General features: G+C 40.1%; 1 protein-coding gene and 1 non-coding gene across 2 annotated transcripts; both read left to right on the forward strand.

Annotated features, from left to right (window-relative positions):
- The first annotated feature begins 7959 nt into the window (after nt 1-7959).
- Nucleotides 7960-8066, forward strand: LOC147941303 (small nucleolar RNA R71). Its single transcript, XR_015563058.1, has one exon. It is a non-coding gene; the product is annotated as a small nucleolar RNA R71 (small nucleolar RNA).
- Nucleotides 8067-16165: 8099 nt separating this feature from the next.
- On the forward strand, nt 16166-19947 carry LOC104701124 (uncharacterized). Its single transcript, XM_087458770.1, has 12 exons — nt 16166-16346; nt 16424-16846; nt 17112-17422; nt 17549-17626; nt 17727-17829; nt 17929-18017; nt 18147-18258; nt 18423-18476; nt 18567-18615; nt 18707-18807; nt 18898-19013; nt 19404-19947. The coding sequence occupies exons 2-12, from the start codon at nt 16439-16441 to the stop codon at nt 19765-19767; spliced, it is 1785 nt and encodes a 594-aa protein (XP_087314896.1). The 5' UTR covers nt 16166-16346; nt 16424-16438; the 3' UTR covers nt 19768-19947.
- Nucleotides 19948-20290: the final 343 nt, after the last annotated feature.

Raw genomic sequence — 20290 nt, forward strand, 5'->3', positions numbered from 1 at the left:
CTAAAGATGGGGTAATCGAATCCTAAGTATTCCTAACCAGTACAAATGTCTTACATGTCTCAAGCAAATATTTCCTAGACAATGAGTCTCTAAAATCTTGTTAAAACACTCTTGTGATAAAAACAATCAACCTTGATCACTCCCCTACCCAACTCTCGTTGGAGAAACATGACCAAACAGGCATTAAGATCCGATTCATTATTGTCAGTAAACCCCTTACTCATCTAATCTCTTAGGCTAAGTGAGTAAACCTCTAGCATTTGTTGATTCAAGCATCTCATCTACACCTCTCAGTGGTAAAACACCTTAGATCTAATCTCACCCTCTCGGTTTGTTGATAGCATTAAGAACACCAATCTAGAAGGAAATCTATTAAACATATACAATCAACTAAGACATCCTAACCGATCAAGAACACAAAATCATCTATCCCATCCCTAGAAACTTTACTACACTATTCGGAAATCATAGCAGGAAACATCAAAGCAAATATAAACAAAAATTGCATTATATTAAACGATAAAGTAGAGGGATAAGAGTACAAGATAGAAATCTAAAGAAATGATAAAAAGTTATGAAATAAAATCTAAAACAAAAGGAAAAAGTGTTTGAGTCGCTCAGTTCTCTCACAGAAGCTCTCGCTCTCTGGTTTGAGGGTCTGCGGCGTGCTCGTTTGCGAGGAAGGAGAGGAGGGATTTATATATGGAAACCCCTTTGACCTAGCTTCCCAGACCTGCCCAAGGGTCTACTCGATGGGGTACACGAGGATGAGGTCGAGTTAGTCCTCGGGTAGATCTTCGGGTTGGTCTTCATGCTCTTGGATCCTCCTTGATTGTGTTGGGGTTCGGATTCTTTCTTCTAGCTCGATGGCTCCTTCGGGTACATCTTCAGGTTTGTCTTTGTTTTTCCCCATTTTAGGCTCTTAAGGGCCTGTTTTCATCCAAAATATGCAAATGCAAAAATGCAACACCCTAAATGGCCTAAAAGTGAATTCCTACAATTAATGACCTAAAAATGCTAAGTTAAGGGTATGAATAATGCAAAATACGGACAAAAAGGGTGCTAAAAACATGTAAATTAGAGAGTTATCAGACCCCCAAACTTAAATCTTGCTAGTCTTCTAGCAAGGAAGTAGGAGAGTGCGGTTTGAAAATGGGGACTCATAACCTTTATATACTAAGCGAAGGATTCAAGCTATAGTCCTTAAAGATAGTTTAATGGTGATAAAATCAATCAACATACTTACAAATATTTTTCTATGCTTATTACCATGCATCAATCTAGTTCAACCTCCAACTTAAAGTAGAGAACATTTCTTTCACATTCAATTAAGTGTTTGGCGAATTCTTGCAAATGGAAGGTGAATCAAGCTCAATCGGTTTCAAGGGCAAGGATTTTTAGTAAGGTGGTTTCAAGCAAATTCTTTGGGTAGTTTTCTCTCAAAAGAAAGAATGCTAGACAGTTGTGAAAACTATCTAAGATTGAGATCAATTTGGGCATATAAAGCTTAACTCTTGATAATCTACCCTTTTCTCATTCACTTTCTTTTTTTTTATATCAAACCCCCTAGAATTACACTACCCACATCCTTGATTTTAACTCTCTTTTTTTTTTACTCCCTAAGGTTTAAACTTTAAACTTCTAACTCTCTTCCCTTTTTTTTTTTTTTTTTTTTTTTTTTTTTTTTTGCTAAACGCCTAATATGTATATATATATATTTTTTTCTTTTTTTCTAGGAGACTATAGCAAGATCATTTTTTTTTTTTTACTTAGAGACTTAGAGCTAATTGATTATAACCTTAGAGACTTCTTTTTTTTCTATTCCTCAACCCAACCCCAAATAAACATACTAACCACCTATCTTTCAAAACCAAATCTATTAGCTAGTTCAAATTCTAACTTAGCTAAATCAAAAGGCAGTTCTTTGTCGTTCTCAATACTCTCAAGGTTTCACAACCTATAGCACAATGAAAAAGGTCTGACTCAACAATTCACAACAAGGTTTGAAAGAAAGGTTTGGGTTCATGGGTAGGACAAACAAATCGGGTTAAACGAAAAAGATTGGTGAAATGGAGTGCTAACCCGAATTTAGAGTTACCATGAGCAAGTATTCAAATTCCATAAGCAAGACAATTTAAGTTCAAATTAAGTCCAATAATATAGAGATGTTCCAATGTTCAAGCAAGTGGAGGAAGCATTTAAAAGACACAAGGTTCTAAGCAAAGATTTTTCATTTTTTTTCCAAAGATTGATCTAGCAACAATGAACTGTGACTAAGTGCTATAACTTCAATCCTAAGATTTGATTTTAAACAAAGTAGTTTTAATCATTGTCCCCTAAGATGCATATGCAAAAATCCTATATGAAACAAATTAGACTCAATCCTAATATGTAAATGCAACTACATGAACACTCTTTTTATTATTATTTTTTTTTAAAAAAATTTTCAATTTTTTTTTTTTTTGGGTTTTTCAATGCACATAGATGCGGCCTCAAATGAATAAAACTAGCATGCAAAGATTTGAAATAAGAAAATTAAGAAAATAAAACACAAAGTTAAAAATATTCTGGACCCTCCCCCAAACTTAAATTACACAGTCTCTGTGTAAATAAAAGTTGGAAAAAGAATCCAAAAATCACACAAAATGAAATAAACTAAATGCAATGTTATTTACAAAGATTGGATGAAAGTGGTACCTCATGGGTTGGTGAAGAAGGAGGTTGCAGCAGCCTCCATACTCGCCAACGTGTAGCCAGGGTCGTCTCCGTCTTCAGCAGGTGCCGGTGTTTGCTCGTCAGAGAGCTCGATGATATGCACGGACGACTTACTCGAACCAGCATCCTAGGGGTTGATCGAGGGGGGTATCGCGTAGCTCATCGGGTAGGGCAAAAGGACTTAAGAGAGAAAAGACTTTAAAATGTAAATTATATTTACAAACCTGCCTTTGGGATTTCCTCCCAAGTGAGGTTGTTTATAGTCTCTAAGCTTGACTTTCAGTTCATCTCAGACTGGCGCGGCATCGACGAGACGCAGAGATAATCCCACCTCTGTGCTCTCATTTGCCATGTATTTCTTCACTCTCTGCCCATTCACAATAAATTCAGTCTCATCCTTACCTAGCAAAGTCACTGCTCCATAGGGCAGAACCTCTTTAATTTTGAAGGGTCCTGACCATCTTGACTTGAGCTTCCCAGGGAATAGCCAAAGCTTTGAGTTGAACAAAAGGACTTTGTCTCCAGCTTTCAAATCTTTGTGTCGGATCTTCTTGTCATGAAAAGCTTTGGTTCTTTCATTGTAGATCCTCGAATTATCATAAGCCTCCAGCCGTATCTCATCGAGTTCGTGGAGATCCATTGCTCTCTTCTCTTGAGCAGTCTTTATGTCTAAATTCAGCAGCTTGGTCGCCCACATTGCTTTGTATTCAACCTCGACCGGAAGGTGACCGTTTTTTCCGTAAAGAAGCTGGAAAGGGGTCCGCCCAATCGGTGTTTTATAAGGGGTCATGTAAGACCATAACACATCATCTGGCTTGAATTCCCAATCCTTTTTTGTGATTCCCACGATTCTGGCTAATATCGCTTTGATCTCTTTGTTGATTACTTCCACTTGTCCATTGTTTTGTGGGTGATAAGCTGTTGCGACTTTATGCTTGACTCCGTGCTTTCTCAACAAGCCATCAAAAACCCTGTTAATGAAGTGGGTTCCTCCATCACTGATCACTACTCTTGGGATTCCAAATCTTGGGAAAATGATGTTTTTGAACATCTTCATTACGACCTTGTGATCATTTGTCGGGCTGGCGATTGCTTCTACCCATTTCGAGACATAGTCGACTGCCACTACGATGTACATGTTTCCATTCGAGGGTGGGTTGAAAGGTCCCATGAAATCTATTCCCCAGACATCGAAAACTTCGACTTCTAAGATTGGCTGCTGAGGCATTTCATTTCTTCGACCTATGTTATCCATCTTCTCGCACGAATCACATTTTGCTATGAAGAGCTGTGCGTCCTTGAACATGGTTGGCTACCAAAGACCAGCTTGGAGTATCTTTTGGACTGTTTTGAAGGTGGCAAAATGTCCTCCATAGGCGGACCCATGACAATGCTCTAATACTCCTCGGACTTCCTCCTCTGCTATACACCGTCTGAACAGGCCATCCGTCCCTTTTTTGTAAAGATAAGGTTCATCCCAGTAGTAGTTGTTGACATCCCTGAAGAACTTCTTCTTTCTATGAGCGTCATAGTCCTTAGGAACTTTCCCGCACACCATGTAGTTCACGAAATCTGAGTACCATGGTAGCTCAGCCGACTCGATTGCCATCAACTCGATCGACCTGGTTGATTCGGGGGTCGAGTAAGCTATCATGTGTCCGATCGTGTGGCTCATTTCTTCCAAGAAGGCGATGTGCATCAGTCTTTCTTCGGGCATTGAGTCATCTATTGGGAGTGGATCTTCGATTCTCATTCAGGACAGATGGTCTGCTACCCAGTTTTCAATTCCTTTTTTATCCAGGACCTCTATGTCAAATTCTTGCAGAAGAAGGATCCATCTGAGGAGCCTAGGTTTGGTGTCCTTTTTTGAGTAAATGTACCGCAGAGCAGCATGGTCCGTGTAGACAATCACCTTCGAACCGACTAAGTAGCTTCTGAACTTCTCGAACGCGAAAACCACAGCAAGGAGCTCCTTTTCAGTTTTCACATACCTCGTCTGGGCATCGTCCATGGTTCTACTGGCGTAGTAGATCACATGGAGCTTTTTATCTATCCTTTGACCCAGTACTGCTCCCACAGCATAATCTGACGTGTCACACATAATCTCGAAGGGATAGTCCCAATTAGGTGCTTGAACTATTGGCGTACTCACCAAAGCCTCCTTTATCTTGTTGAAGGCGTCTAAACAGTCCTTGTCGACAATAAACTTTGCTTCCTTGTAAAGGAGCCGCGTTAACGGTCGTGCGATCTTAGAGAAGTCTTTAAAGAATCGCCTGTAGAACCCTGCGTGCCCTAAAAAGCTCCTGACATCTCTCACCGATTTAGGAGGTTGCAGCTGAACCATTACCTCGATCTTAGCCTTGTCGACCTCTATACCCTTTTCTGAGATCTTGTGCCCTAAAACTATTCCCTCCTAGACCATAAAGTGGCACTTTTCCCAGTTTAACACTAGGTTGGTTTCTTCACACCTTTTCAGCACCTTGCAGAGGTTTGACAGACAAGACGAGAAAGAAGCTCCATATACTGAAAAATCATCCATGAAAACCTCCAACATTTCTTCGATTAAATCCGAGAAGATGAATGTCATGCACCTTTGGAAAGTCGCGGGATTGTTGTACAGGTCAAAAGGCATCCTCTTATAGGCAAAAGTGCTATAAGGGCAAGTGAATGTCGTTTTCTTCTGGTTAGCAGGGTGTATGGGTATTTGGAAAAATCCACTATACCCATCAAGGAAGCAATAACACGGGTGGTTAGTGAGTCATTCCAGCATCTGGTCAATGAAAGGCAGGGGGAAATGATCTTTCCTCGAGGCCGCGTTAAGCTTCCTATAGTCAATACACATTCGATGATCGGTTATTGTCCTTGTGGGAATTAGCTCGTCTTTCTCGTTTTTAAAGACAGTGATTCCTCCTTTCTTCGGGACGCAGTGCACCGGAGACACCCAAGTGCTATCAGAGATGGGGTAGATAACTCCAGCATCAAGCAACTTCAGAATTTCCTTTTTCACCATTTCTTTCAAGTTCGGATTTAGCCGATGGGTGCAGAGATCAGGGGATATACCCTTGATATCATCTAGAGTATAGCCTATTGCTCTCCTATAGTTTCTTAATTGCGTGCAAAGCAATTTCAATTCCTTTTCTGGCAGGCTAGAATTGACGATCACTGGATAGGTTAAATTAGGTCCTAAGCGTACCTTAGCCCAGATGGAAGAGATTTGAGTACCACTTTAGACGCTTTAGACTCAAAACAATCATCAGTGGTTTGGAGTTGCTGCTCGAGGTTGTGCTCGATCATCCTACTCCATGGGGCGATCGTGTTAGCGTACGGGTGGGCTGGTGTTTAGAAACTGCATGACATGACGTAGGAGGTGACTACTGACTTGTCCAAACTTCTGTTGTCGAGCATCACTCCCTCTCTTTCAGCTTCCCTCATGTCCTCACTTAGTTCTGGTTCGATGACTTCTCGATAAGTATCAAGCAGCTCCTTGTAGAGCTCTGTTTCTTGATGCACAAATCCCTCCTTACCATCATTTGTCAGTGCTGTTTGTAAGCAATCTCCGATTGCAATCTCCTCAAATGCCTCCTCCCGCAGTTTGTCTAACTCCACTATCCAGAAGGTTCGACCAGCTATTGTAGGTTTTTTCATAGTTTCCCGAATGTCAAACTGCATAGTGAGGTCTTCCCCGAGCTTCAGATCGATCTTCCCATTTCTTACATCAATCATTGCCCCTGCAGTGGCTAAGAATGGTTGTCCTAAGATAAGCGGATCCCTTGGCTCCACATCCATTTCCAAAACCATGAAGTCGGTTGGTACATCTACTGACCCTACCTTGACCGGCAAGTCTTCCAAAACTCCGCTTGGCAACCTCGTAGCTCTATCTGCCAAAACCAGTTGGACGTCAGTAGGCTTGAATTTCTCGAATCCAAGACGTTTGGCTACAGTTAGTGGCATCAGGCTATCATATGCCCACAAATCGTAAAGGTATCTTCCAAACTTCAATGGTCCGATCGAGCAAGGTAAGGTAAACGATCCCGGGTCGCTCAACTTCTTAGGTGCAACAGTCCTCTGGAGTATGGCACTGCACTCATGATTGAGTATGACCATCCCTTGTACTTGCTTGATCCGCTCCATCATTGCGTCCTTCAGGAATTCCTGGTAAGGAGGTATCAGAGTGAAAGCGTCCATTAGAGGCATGCGGAGTTCGAGTTCTTGCATTTGTTTCTCGAACAATGCCTTGTACTTCTCCAGAAGTTCCTTGCGAAATCGTCCAGGGAATGGCAATGGTGGCTTGTAGGGTGGAGGGATGAATTTTCTTTCTTTCTGTTTCTCTCCTCCCAGTTTGCCTGTAGGAGACAGAGTTACCAGAGTATCAATCTGATCATCTATTCGAGTAGTGTGGTCGGGTGCAGGGTCGGGTTGTTCTGGGGAGTGGATTGGTGGTTCAGCAGTAGTGGCCGGTTCACGGAGATCCTCCCCATCTAAATCATTACTGTCCTCAGTGATGTTCAGTGGTGCCATTCGAGGTGGTAGTTGTCGTCCACTCCGTAGGGCTATTGCGAGTGCAGACTCCGTAGGGCTATTGCGAGTGCAGACTCCGTAGGGCTTTTTGAGGTGGAATCCGAGTTATCTGTGAGCACTTGAATTTGAGATCCCAATTTATCAAACTTGTTATGTAGTTCTTTGAAGTTGGCGGATATACGGCAGGCGAGATCATCGAATCTTGTATTAATGTGTATTGTGTCGGTCTTCTGATTGGATTGGACTGTGTGCATCAGTGATATGAATTCCACCGATGATGAACTAGATGGAAGCATTGGGCTATGCATCCGGTTTCGGTAGGACAAGCCTGGCTTCGGCTTGTAGTTGTTTTACCCTTTGTTGTAACCTCCTTGGTTGTTGATGTAGTTAACATCCTCTATCCGTACAGTCTCCCCATCTTGTTGTAGAAAATGCTCTTCCTCTGATATTGCATGAACATGCTGCTGTTGGTTGAGGAGCTTATCGAGCTTGTCATTGAGGGCTTTCATGTCCCTCTTGTACTTGGCATCTTCCTCTCCTGTAGATCACACAATACGATCGTATTCCTCATTATAATGCCCATCAGATTAAGCCAAGTTCTCCACTGGGTCCCAACCTTCATCAACATCCTTGTTGAGGAAGTTACCATGGCTTGCGGTGTCCAGCAACATCCGAATCTTGGGGACCACTCCTCTGTAAAGTGTGCTCAGCAATGAAGCATTGCTGAAGCCGTGATGTGGACATCGGGTAGTGTATCCCTTGAAACGTTCCCAAGCTTCATTGAACGTTTCATTGTTCTTCTGAACAAAGCCGGAAATATCATTTCTCAGCCTTGCCATTCTGGAGTTGGAGAAGAATTTGGCCAGGAATGCCTTCTTGCATGCTTCCCAAGTAGTGATGGACTCCTTGGGGAGTTATTTCTCCCATATGTGTGCTTTGTCTCCCAAAGAGAATGGGAAAAGCCTGAGTTTGAATCCATCCTCACTAACTCCATTGATCTTAGTGAGGCTACAGAGCCTATCAAATTCATCCAGATGATCCAATGGGTCCTCCATTGGCAATCCATGAAACTTGTTGCTTTGTATCATCTGGATGAGACTACTCTTGATCTCGAAATTGTTGTTATGGACAGCAGGTGGCACAATGCCATTCCTTCAAGTGTGAGTAGATGGAGCATCCCCTGCTCCTATGTAGGTCCTTGCTTGAGGAGCTGGTGGACCGTCTTGATTGTTCATTGTCTCCTCAATTGTGGGTGGTTGCGGTTGTGGAACTTGTTGTTGACGAAGTAACCTTGGTTTGTCGATGTTGTCGATGAATGGACTCAAGTTGCGGCTACCTTTGGATCGTGTTTGCATGCACAAGTAGGTGGCCGAGGGTGTACACGAGGGTCAACTCGATCCAGGTGATCGAGTGACGGGTCGGGTAGGTACACGAGTTGTACTTGAAATGCAAAACGAACAAAAACGAAAGCAAACAAGTAAGATTCCGAACCAACGTAGATAAGAGAACTTGATCTAGCAAGTGCTGAAATCCTAAACGTAGCAAAATTAAATTCAACCAAATGGCAACGACGCCAAATTGATAACAGGTTTTTCACCCAGGATATCAATTCCCTATGCAGATGTAGGACAAAGGGTTATCAGTCCAAATGGTTTTTTTATGCTAGCAGGAAGGAGGCAATCAGAACAATGCAAGTCAAGCCAAGCAATAATGGGGTTTTGTCTAACAATCCTAAAATAATAAAAGAAAAGAATATAAACAAGGAACCACACGACCTAAGCACTCGATGCAAGCATTCGAGTACATGATCGGGTGGGGTGATCGAGTAAGCAAAGAAGGTATGAACAACTCGAGGGGTTACTCGAAGCAGGTGATCGTGTACCTGCTCGGGTAAGGGATCGAGTGATGAATAGAAATGCAAGCAACTAAAATACAAAAGCTTCTAAAGATGGGGTAATCGAATCCTAAGTATTCCTAACCAGTACAAATGTCTTACATGTCTCAAGCAAATATTTCCTAGACAATGAGTCTCTAAAATCTTGTTAAAACACTCTTGTGATAAAAACAATCAACCTTGATCACTCCCCTACCCAACTCTCGTTGGAGAAACATGACCAAACAGGCATTAAGATCCGATTCATTATTGTCAGTAAACCCCTTACTCATCTAATCTCTTAGGCTAAGTGAGTAAACCTCTAGCATTTGTTGATTCAAGCATCTCATCTACACCTCTCAGTGGTAAAACACCTTAGATCTAATCTCACCCTCTCGGTTTGTTGATAGCATTAAGAACACCAATCTAGAAGGAAATCTATTAAACATATACAATCAACTAAGACATCCTAACCGATCAAGAACACAAAATCATCTATCCCATCCCTAGAAACTTTACTACACTATTCGGAAATCATAGCAGGAAACATCAAAGCAAATATAAACAAAAATTGCATTATATTAAACGATAAAGTAGAGGGATAAGAGTACAAGATAGAAATCTAAAGAAATGATAAAAAGTTATGAAATAAAATCTAAAACAAAAGGAAAAAGTGTTTGAGTCGCTCAGTTCTCTCACAGAAGCTCTCGCTCTCTGGTTTGAGGGTCTGCGGCGTGCTCGTTTGCGAGGAAGGAGAGGAGGGATTTATATATGGAAACCCCTTTGACCTAGCTTTCCAGACCTGCGCGAGGGTCTACTCGATGGGGTACACGAGGATGAGGTCGAGTTAGTCCTCGGGTAGATCTTTGGGTTGGTCTTCATGCTCTTGGATCCTCCTTGATCGTGTTGGGGTTCAGACTCGTTCTTCCAGCTCGATGGCTCCTTCGGGTACATCTTCGGGTTTGTCTTTGTTTTTCCCCATTTTAGGCTCTTAAGCACCTGTTTTCATCCAAATTATGCAAATGCAAAAATGCAACACCCTAAATGGCCTAAAAGTGAATTCCTACAGTTAATGACCTAAAAATGCTAAGTTAAGGGTATGAATAATGCAAAATATGGACAAAAAGGGATGCTAAAAACATGTGAATTAGAGAGTTATCAACAAGTCATGGCCATAGCCTGATATTCAGCTTCAGCCGAGGAGAGAGACACACGTGATTATTTCTTATTCTTCCAAATGAGAGGAGAGTCACCAAGCATAACAATATAACCAGTGAGAGAACGACGAGTAGTTGGACACTTAATATAGTCCGAATCATAGTAGGCATTAATCTGAAGAAGAGAAGTAGAAGAGAGAACAATTCCTTGGCCCAGCGAGGATTTTAAGTAACGAACCAAATGCAGAGCAGAGTCCCAATGATCCATAAGCGGAGTTTGCATGAACTGGCCAGAATGTTCACCGCATAGCTCAACTCAGGACGAGTATGCGTAAGGTACACAAGTCGCCCAACAAGGCGACGATATTGATCAGGTGCGGAGAAAGGTTTACTCGTAGATGACAACAATTTATGATTCTTCTCTAATGGAGTATTAGCAGGCTGAGAACCCGTGAGACCGCATTCATCAATCATATCAAGAAAGTATTTCCGCTGAGAGAGAAAAATTCCGTCAGGTCCACGAGCGACTTCGATGCCAAGGAAATACTTCATAGCACCAAGGTCTTTCATCTTGGAGCAACGACTCAAATAATCTTTAAAGGACGAGAGGAGCGTAGAGTCATTACCAGAGACAATTCAGTCATCCACATAAACAAGGACATGAAGAACAACATACCCGCGAGTGTAAGAGAAAAGTGAGTTGTCTTTATGAGAACGAACAAACCCATAGTCAAGAAGTGCGGTAGAAAGCTTGGAAAACCAGCAGCATGGAGCTTGGCGGAGACCATAAATAGACTTCTTAAGCTTACACACAAGAGAAGGATCATCGGGAAGAAACCCCGGAGGTGGTTTCATGTAAATGTCTTCGTCGAGGTCTCCATGTAAGAAGGCATTATGCACATCCATTTGGTGAAGCTCCCAATTCTTAACGGCAGCCACTCCAAGCAACGTGTGAACCGTTTGTAGCTTAGCAACAGGAGCAAATGTATCCGTAAAATCAACACCCTCTTTCTGATGGTTACCAAGAGCAACCAATCGAGCCTTATACCGTTCAAGTGTACCATCAGAGTGAAATTTAAAATGATACACCCATTTCGAACCGAGAGCTTTTACACCAGGTGGTAAACGTGTAAGTGTCCATGTCTCATTAAGTTCTAAAGCGTCAATCTCCCTGCGTATAGTTTCGCGCCATTCGAGGATTTGAACAGCCTGCTTATAAGTTACAGGTTCATCGACCATAGTGACAGCCGCAAGAAACCACTGATGAGCAGAACTAAACCTGTCACAAGATACATAGTGTGCTATAGGATAGAAACAAGTACCTGAAGATGTTGGAGAGGATGCAGGCTTGAGAGAGATGAGAGTTTCATCATGACGTGCAGAGTAAGTAACATACAGTTTAAGACGAGTAGACCTCTGTTGTTTTCTATGACCGCGACCAAGCGGTTCAGTACCAATATCACAACCCGCAGAAGTATCACCAGATTCTGCATCGGAAGCATCAACATTAATATCAAGAGGAACAGTGGATTCATCAACAGGAGAAGGAGGAGAAATTGGAGCAGGAGATGAACCCGGAGAGGGCAATACGATGCTCCTCCTGTTTATGACGTCGGGTGGTGTGACCTCATTAAGAAGCTCGTCATCAGCAAGAACCAGAGCTGGCATAATCGGAGAAGGAGGCGTCAAAGAGGATACTTGCGCCTTTGCAAATGGAAAAACGTCCTCATTAAAGATAAAATCCCGGGAAACAAAAAAATAGTGAGTCTCCATATCATAGACTCACCAGCCTTTTTGAGTATGAGGATAACCCATAGAGATACACTTGCGTCCTCATTCTTCAAATTTATCATGACGGGATGAATGACGTTTGGCAAAGCACAAGCAGCCAAACACACGAAGATGAGCATACATGGGAGAAGTAGAGTGAAGAATCTCATACGGTGTCTTACCATTAAGTAATGGAGTAGGTTTACGATTGATTAGATACGCAACGGTGAGGATACTTTCACCTTAAAACTTAGTGGGTAAGTCAAACTGAAAGAGAAGAGAACACGCCATGTTGAGGATGTGGCGATGTTTGCGTTCAACCCCACCGTTTTGTTGAGGAGTGTATACGTAAGAGGTTTGATGTTGAATGCCATGATCCTTGAAGAAAGAGTGTAGACTCATAAACTCACTACCATTGTCACTACGAACAACTTTTATCTTTTTACCAAACTATTGCGAAGCCATAGCTACAAATTGCTTAAGATGAGTGGCAACTTCACTTTTGGCTATGAGAAGATAAGTCCATACAGCCCGAGAATGATCATCCACAATAGTTAGAAAATAGTGAGCTCCACAAGTAGAAGCAAGTTTGTTAATGACCCCACACATCACAATGTATCAAAGAAAAAATCTTTTGTGCTTTATTAGAACTATGAGGAAAAACTGATCTTGTTTGTTTAGCTTGAATACAAACTTCGCAAAAACCATTAATATCACTACTGGGAGGTGCAAGATCTGGATATGTAGAAAAAAAACTAGAAAGGATCTTCGAAGACGGATGCCCCAAACACTCATGTCAGAGAGACTGTGTAGATGTCGTGACATGATGAGTCTTTGTGGAAACTGCCCCACAAAAATGATAAACTCCATCTCTCTTCACCGGCGCCAATCAGCATCTTCGAAGTGCGGTCCTGTATAGCACAAAATGCATAAGTGAACACAGCATAACAAGATAGTTCACGTAAAAGTCGCGCCAAAGAGATGAGAGTGCAAGAAAGATCGGGAACATTGAGGACACGGTTAAGTTGGACATGATCACCAAGGAGCATTGTCCCTTCTTTAGTAGCGAATGTGTGCTTCCCATTGGGAAGAACAATAACGCTACGAGGAATATCATGAATCTCCACAAGTAGTTCATCATCACCGGTCATGTGATGAGATGCTCCAGAGTCAAGTAAAAATTCAACACAGGTAGACTTACCAGAAAGTTTGTCATTGCCAGTTGATTGATCGGATTTCAACAAGTTCACGATCACAGACAATGTCTCTTTACTCACACCGGGAATATCCGAGAGGTCATCAGCAGGAGAGACGTGAGCTTGAGCATTATTAACATGGTAAGAAGAAGAAGACAAACGACCACGACTGCGACCTCTGTACGAACCACGACCCCGACCACAAGTAGACTCGTTATGGAAACCACCATGAGAATCACCATGCTTCTCGATCCACCAATCGGGTAATCCATGAAGTTCAAAGCATGTCTCAACCGAGTGATTAGTGCGGCCGCAATGAGTACATGGTCCTTGATTTAGACGAGTAAAAGATGCAATAGCATTCACACCTGATTTAACAGCAAAACCAATAACATCAATGCGTTCTTCCTTAGATTGTGCAACAATGAGATGTCGTTCTTCCGCAATAACTTCAAAATAAACATGATCAAGTGTCATGTCGGTATCGCGGTTAAGACGACTAAGTATGTTGGTACGCGTAGTACCAAACCGAGAAGCATCAAGACCCATGATAAATTGATGAATACAAGATCGCGACGAACTTGTTGCTTGAGACGTTGAGGACACGACAAAGAGCTACAACAGCAGTCTAGAAGGGGCTCAAAATCGTCGAGATCATCCCACATCACCTTGAGCTTCCCGAAATAGTCAGCAACGGTTTGTCCATCTTTAGCACAACGAGCGATGGAAGACTTAATTTGATTGATGAACACGGGAAGCGTTACCAATAGAGTATCGAACACGCAAGGTGTCCCAAAGAACCTGTGCATTGTCAACAAAGGAGATCACCTTCTGAACTTGAGGATCTAAACTCGCATAGAGCCAGTCACAGAGCATCGAGTTGAGCTGTTGCTGGTTTCATGTTTTATGACTCTGTTGGTTTGAATTATTGGTTATTGGTTATTGGTTTAAGATCTATTGGTTATTGGTTTAATGGTATTTTGTTGGTTATGTTCCGCTGTTTCATTGTTTGTGGTTAGATGGCTAGTGGGTATGAGACCACTAGTTAATTAGTTAATTACTATTATTCTTATTATTATAAAAAATGGGTCGGGTCGTTTCTATTCTTGTAAGTTTAAGTACTCTCACTTTATGAGCTGTTTTAAGTTTCTAACATGTTTAAAATATAATGATACATGATTTGTTTGATTTGGATGATGTCCCAGATTATATGGAAGACGGAAAGTCGGCTTTGCGTATGTATTTAGAAGAACAAAAATTAGAAATGAAAAGTCATCCTCAATTGAATGTTTTGCATTATTGGAGAGAGAACAAACATCGTTTTGGTGTGTTAACATACATGGCCTTGGACATTCTTAGCATTATGATAACTAGTAGCTGGTAAGTCTTCCTTTAGTATTGAAGCTCATTTGATTTTGAATCAACTTGGTCTTTTTTTATTATTCTTCCATAAGCCCATTTGCGGATTGCAAACTTATCCGTTTTTCACCTCGTATTCTCAAACTCTCACGAAGCTCTTTATACTCGACCACTTCAATACTGGTTTCTCCTATTTTAGGTTCCATTGATAATACATGAACTTTTTTTTCTTTGCCTGAAAAATACATAATTTTCCATTTCTTATTTTTCCATTAACAATGTTAGAGATCAAAACTCATAATTTTTTCTGCTCTCTTGAACTTCATACAAGTTTTCACTACTATTTACGATAACTAAATTCAAGAACAAAAATATACAATTAGATTAACCGATTCCAAATTTCTCAATTAGTGTTGTTTTTGGATTTATACCGACTTTACAAAATTTGAAACTTCATCAACGTAACACTTAAATTCTAAAATTTCATGAGATCTCCACCTTCATAGACCTTTGTATACCTTTCATACTCCATTTGCACATGTGATAGAGTCAACAAATACCTGATCATTGTTGTTGTCACCTACTCCATCTGCGTCTGAGATATGGTGGTTTTCACCAAGTGAAGATGAAGAATGGCTTTATTTGATTTACAAAGATGTAGATCTCATGAAATTTTAGAGTTTAAGTGTTGATTAATTTAATTGTGTATTTTTGTTCTTGAATTTAGTTATCCTAAATAGTAGTGAAAACTTATATGAAGTTCAAAAGAACAGAGAAAATTATGAGTTATGATCTCTAACATTTTTAATGGAAAAATAAGAAATGGAAAATTATATATTTTTTAGGCAAAGAAAAAAAAGTTAATGTATTTTTCTGGCAAAAAAATAGTTTGTGTTTTTTTCTAAAAAACATTTCAAAAAATAGTAACACTGTCATAATGCCGTTAACGGTCGTAACAGAGAGGAGAAAAAATTAAAAAAAGATAATGTATTTTTCATCAACTAAAAATAGTCTATATATTTTTCGGGCAACGAAAAAAATTCATGTTTTTTCTGGAAAATATTAAATAGCTGGCGTTTTTTTTTGAAATTTTCCGTATTGACATCCGGAAGACATATGCCACCTTCTTTAGTTATGGATCCTTAGTGAAAGTTCCATGCACAATGGGAGATTTTGATCCAACATAATTCATTTGACAATCTTCAAAAAATTTTAATTCATTTGATCAATAAGTTAAGTAGAGATTTTGATCCAACATAATTCATTTGACAATCTTCAAAAAATTTTAATTCATTTGATCAATAAGTTAAGTAGATTTCATGCTTATAAGTGGAACCTCTATAGATTATTAATTAATAGAAATAACTTTTTTTTTGTAGTCCTGAGTCGGAGCAGGATAATAATTAACCCAATTCGATAGTCACACTTCTAAGCTCCTAAACTCAATTATTTCTAGTATCCCAAAATTATAACGATCGTAATTTATAAACCGCTTCATATGGATGTTATTATGGGCCTAAACGGGCTTAGCGTTGAAAAATAGCCCATAACATGCAAAATAAATGGGTTTAATTTTCATTTTCGTTTAAACGACGCAGTTTCTTGTGTCGCCGATCTTAGCTCATCTCTTCTTTCCACAAGCAGAAGACCTAAAGACGAACAAAGATACGGTTAGGACGGAGTACACATATCCTAGGTTAATTCTCCACCGGAAAAGTTAATTCTCGTTCTCAACGGTGCCGGAAGAGTAGAGGAAAGGTAATAGACAGGTCAATAGTTAACTTTCTCGTTTCAATTTTGTGATTGGGGGTTTATAGGTTGAAATCTGATTTCAGGGTGATCGAAACAAAATGGGTAAGCATAGGAAGAGAGATGCTGATTTGGAAGACGATACTCCATCTTCAGCATCGTCGTCTTCGTCTTTCTCGTCCGACGAGTCTGATTCGTCTTCTAGAAAACGGAGGGAGAAGCAAAGGGGGCGGCGGAAAAGTGACGGAGGAAGTTATGAGAGAGAGAAGCGGAGGAAGAGAGAGAAGGAGAAGGAGAAAAAGTGGAAGAAGATGGAGAGGAGGGAGAGAAAGAGGAGAGATATGAAGAAGAAGAGGAGGAGCAAGAAGCGTGATTATGAGTCTGATTCTGAGTCACAGTCTGGTTCTGATGATCCCATCTCTGATGAAGAGAGTTCACAGGATGAGCCTGAAACTGTGGTAAAAGAGATGCTTTTGGAGTTTCCTAATGTTGGCAGTGATTTGAAACAGGTAATGTGATACTTCTTTACTCTGGATAGGTTTCGTTTATGAGTAGTAGGTGAACCTGAAATCATTGTCCAATATCTCTGTATGTGCTGAGATTTCGAATTTCATGACCTTTTTGTGTAGCTGGTGAAAATGATACGTCTTTCCCCGAACTAGATTTAGTTATGAGTAGTAGTATTTTATGGTGAATCTGAATAATTGCTAGTGCTATGCGTCCAATGTCTTTTGTTTTGCTTTGATATTTTAAGTTTATGTCCTTTTTTTGTAGCTTTTGAAAATGATAGATGATGGGCAAGCGGTTGATATTAAGGGTATTTCCGAGAGCGCTTTGAAGAAGCGGTTGAAGAAGCTGTTTCTTTCTTTGAAGCTTAAGGAACGTGGTGATAGAGTCTTTTTATTACCACCAGGTGCTTCTCCTTCTTTAGATTTGGTGGGGCATCTTATAAAAGGCGGAGAAGAAGAAGTTGAGAAAAACTGTGATGATTCTGTCCCATTAAAGAAGACTGAAAAGGTTTTGGCAGATGAGAACGATTTAGGATCGAATTCAGCTGATGATGATGTTGCTGGTCCAAAGAAAAGGTGATTCACGCTTTCTCTTTGTGGTTCTTTCTAGTGTGCTTCATATTAAATAGTTATCCTATTAGATCTTAATGTGGGTCTAGACTCTAGAGGATAAAATATGATGGTGTTATAATTTGATTATAGGGTGATTGGACCTGCAATGCCATCCGCGGAGTTACTTGCTGCTGCAGCAAAGCTAACAGAAGCTCAAGCTGAACTTAGGTACTTTTAATTGATTATTAGCTCTAAGATTATCTTTTTTTTTTTAATTATTTTTTATGTTTATTAAACCGTTTAATAAATATTTATTAATATACCTCAGAGAAGCTGAGCTAGCAGAAGATTCAGAATATTTCATTGGACCTGCTCCACCAGCTGTTGTTGCTGAAGTTGCATCATCTAACGAGGCAGAGCGATTTGAAGAGGTTCATAGTTTTCCTTCTGGCAATATAGATACAATTCTTTGTTTTCAAATTTTATGGATAATTCGTTAGAGTAGCATCTTATACTCCTTATGTAAGCAGGTGACCCGGATTATGGAAGCTGAACCTGATAGTCCATACGATGTCTTAGGAGTAAATCACAATATGGCTGCTGATAATATGAAAAAGAGGTATGGATTCTGTTACACTTTTGGAATCAAGAAAAATGGTTATTAGTCACTAAATAACTGCGCTCAATCATTTTACACAATTTTACGCAATCAGTTGCATAATTTGATATAGACAATTATGGTTTGTAGGTACTGGAAGCTGTCTCTTCTTGTTCACCCAGACAAATGTTCTCATCCCCAAGCCCAGGAAGCTTTCATTTTACTGAATAAAGCTTTCAAGGAATTACAAGATCCAGAAAAGGTGAGATAATGAATCATCTACTGTCTGGTTGTTTTTCTGTATGTTCTCAGAGACTTACTGAATCATGTGGCCACTCAACATTTATTTATGTATATTCCCTTAATACCATCTCTTTTGTTGCCCTTTGTTTTATATCTCTAATGTATTACTGACACTGTCTACAGAGAAAAGCAATGGATGACAAGATTAAACTTAAGGAGGAACAAGAGGCATTTAAGGTTTGTAATTCTGCCTGATTGATCTATGCAATCTTTTGGGATAAAATCTGTATGTCTGGCTTACAAAGACACGGTATTCTTGCTCTGCAGGCTGAATTACGTTCAATGCAAGAAGCAGCACAATGGAGAAGATCTCAAGGTGATGAGGAATCACTGTGTTATGCAGCTCCCTAATCTCTTTGCCTTTATTACGGTATGAAAATTTAATGCTGTTTTTCTTGGGTTTTCAGGCATATCAATGGAAGGTGATGCAGAGCTGCTGGCAGCAACTGAGGTTAAACCTATACCTAAAAGAGATGAGTGGATGACCACCCTTCCTCCTGAAAGAAAGGTGAGAGATCGACAATTACCCATTGGTAGAAAAAGGTTTTTAACTATTGGTTAGGGTAAAAATTTATATGTATCTCGGGTTCTTCTGCAGGTTGGGGTGGCCGTGCAACAATCAACAACATTTAGCAGAAATGCTAGAGAAGGACGCGGAGACACTACAGCTTGGACAGATACTCCTATGGACAAAGCTGAAAGAGCAAAGATGAAGTAAGTTAACGCCAATTTTGTCAACCTTTCGCTAGCATTTGTTAACGACATTTCACGAGGTTGTTTTGTAATAAAAGCAAAAATCACATTGGTTCTATTTGAAGAAGTTCAGCTGCTCATAGTTAAGCTATAGGTCTACTATAACTAGCCTAGATCTGAATGCAGCGGATTGTAGCTGTTGTGAGTTGGTAAAAGAACAGTTAGCTAGGGATGGATTTATAAGGCTGTCTCTGCAGATTGTTGAAGGGGAGTTGATTTTTAAGGGTTTGGTCATTTGGTTGAGTGTAAAGAGCCCTCTCAGAAATTAGATCTCTCTGTTTTGCGATTGTAGGAATTATGGAGTTTCATAGCTTTGTTCTTATTTTTGTTCTCTTCTGGTGTTCTTATCAGTTACTTGGAAGCATACAACAAGGCGAGTGCGCTAGCATCAAACGAAGGGGAAAATATGAAAAGAAGCATGGATGCTGAGCTTGTGGACAAGTATAACAAAGAGAAAAGAGCAAAGTCTCTGGTAGAGAAGCACAGAGAAGAGTCGACTTCTTCTTCAAGCCGTCTGAAGAAGAAGACGAAGTTGTCTTCATCGAAAGAGAAAACCGAAAAGGACGAGTGGGTGGGGAAACATCCGTGGAAGCCATGGGACCGTGAGAACGACCTCACTGCCGGGAGACAGAAGGTGAAACTTGATGCTGAGGGTATGGCTGAAGGTTTGGCGTCCAAGTTTTCTTCTGGGAATTTTCAAAGAAGCTTTCTTTGAAGTGAAAAGCTTGTTGCATGTAACTTGTTGACCATATATATATGTATAATGTATCTAATGAAGTTTTTCTTTAAACTGAAAACTTTACCCAGAAATATTTTTTCTCATTTGCAAACTTCTACATGTGAACATGATTGGACACATGCTTAATAGTTAATACAAATTGGTAAGATTATAAAATCTGAGTCAATGTTGCATAGTTATTACTTTTTAATATTTATACGTTCCATATATTTCTCTGAATAATAATAACATAAAAAGGAAAAGTTGGCCAGTAAATTTTTTTTTTTAATTGACCAATTAAAAATGAGGATGGCTAGAGTGTTTCGTATATTTCCTACAAGTACGACCAAGAAAATCCTTCTTCCCACATGATATCAAACTTTTAACACTTGAAAAAGTAAATCCTTTAGTCAATTTTACTGAATTTTTGTTTCTCTACTGCTCTATACATTCTTTATATATGAAGGGTGAAGTAGCACTATTACTCTTTTTTAATTTCAATCTTGGATTTCTTAACTAT

This window comes from Camelina sativa, chromosome 7, assembly GCF_030686135.1.
Source record: "Camelina sativa cultivar CO46 ecotype springtype chromosome 7, ASM3068613v1".
Classification (NCBI taxonomy): domain Eukaryota; kingdom Viridiplantae; phylum Streptophyta; class Magnoliopsida; order Brassicales; family Brassicaceae; genus Camelina; species Camelina sativa.

What these genes read in the sequence shown, in the direction of transcription:
- LOC104701124 (XM_087458770.1), top strand. Translation starts at nt 16,439, where the DNA reads ATGGGTAAGCATAGGAAGAGAGATGCTGATTTGGAAGACGATACTCCA. An exon ending in AGGAACAAGAGGCATTTAAG is followed by an intron (nt 18,477 to 18,566) that starts GTTTGTAATTCT and finishes CTTGCTCTGCAG; the next exon opens with GCTGAATTACGTTCAATGCA. An exon ending in GCTGAAAGAGCAAAGATGAA is followed by an intron (nt 19,014 to 19,403) that starts GTAAGTTAACGC and finishes TGTTCTTATCAG; the next exon opens with TTACTTGGAAGCATACAACA.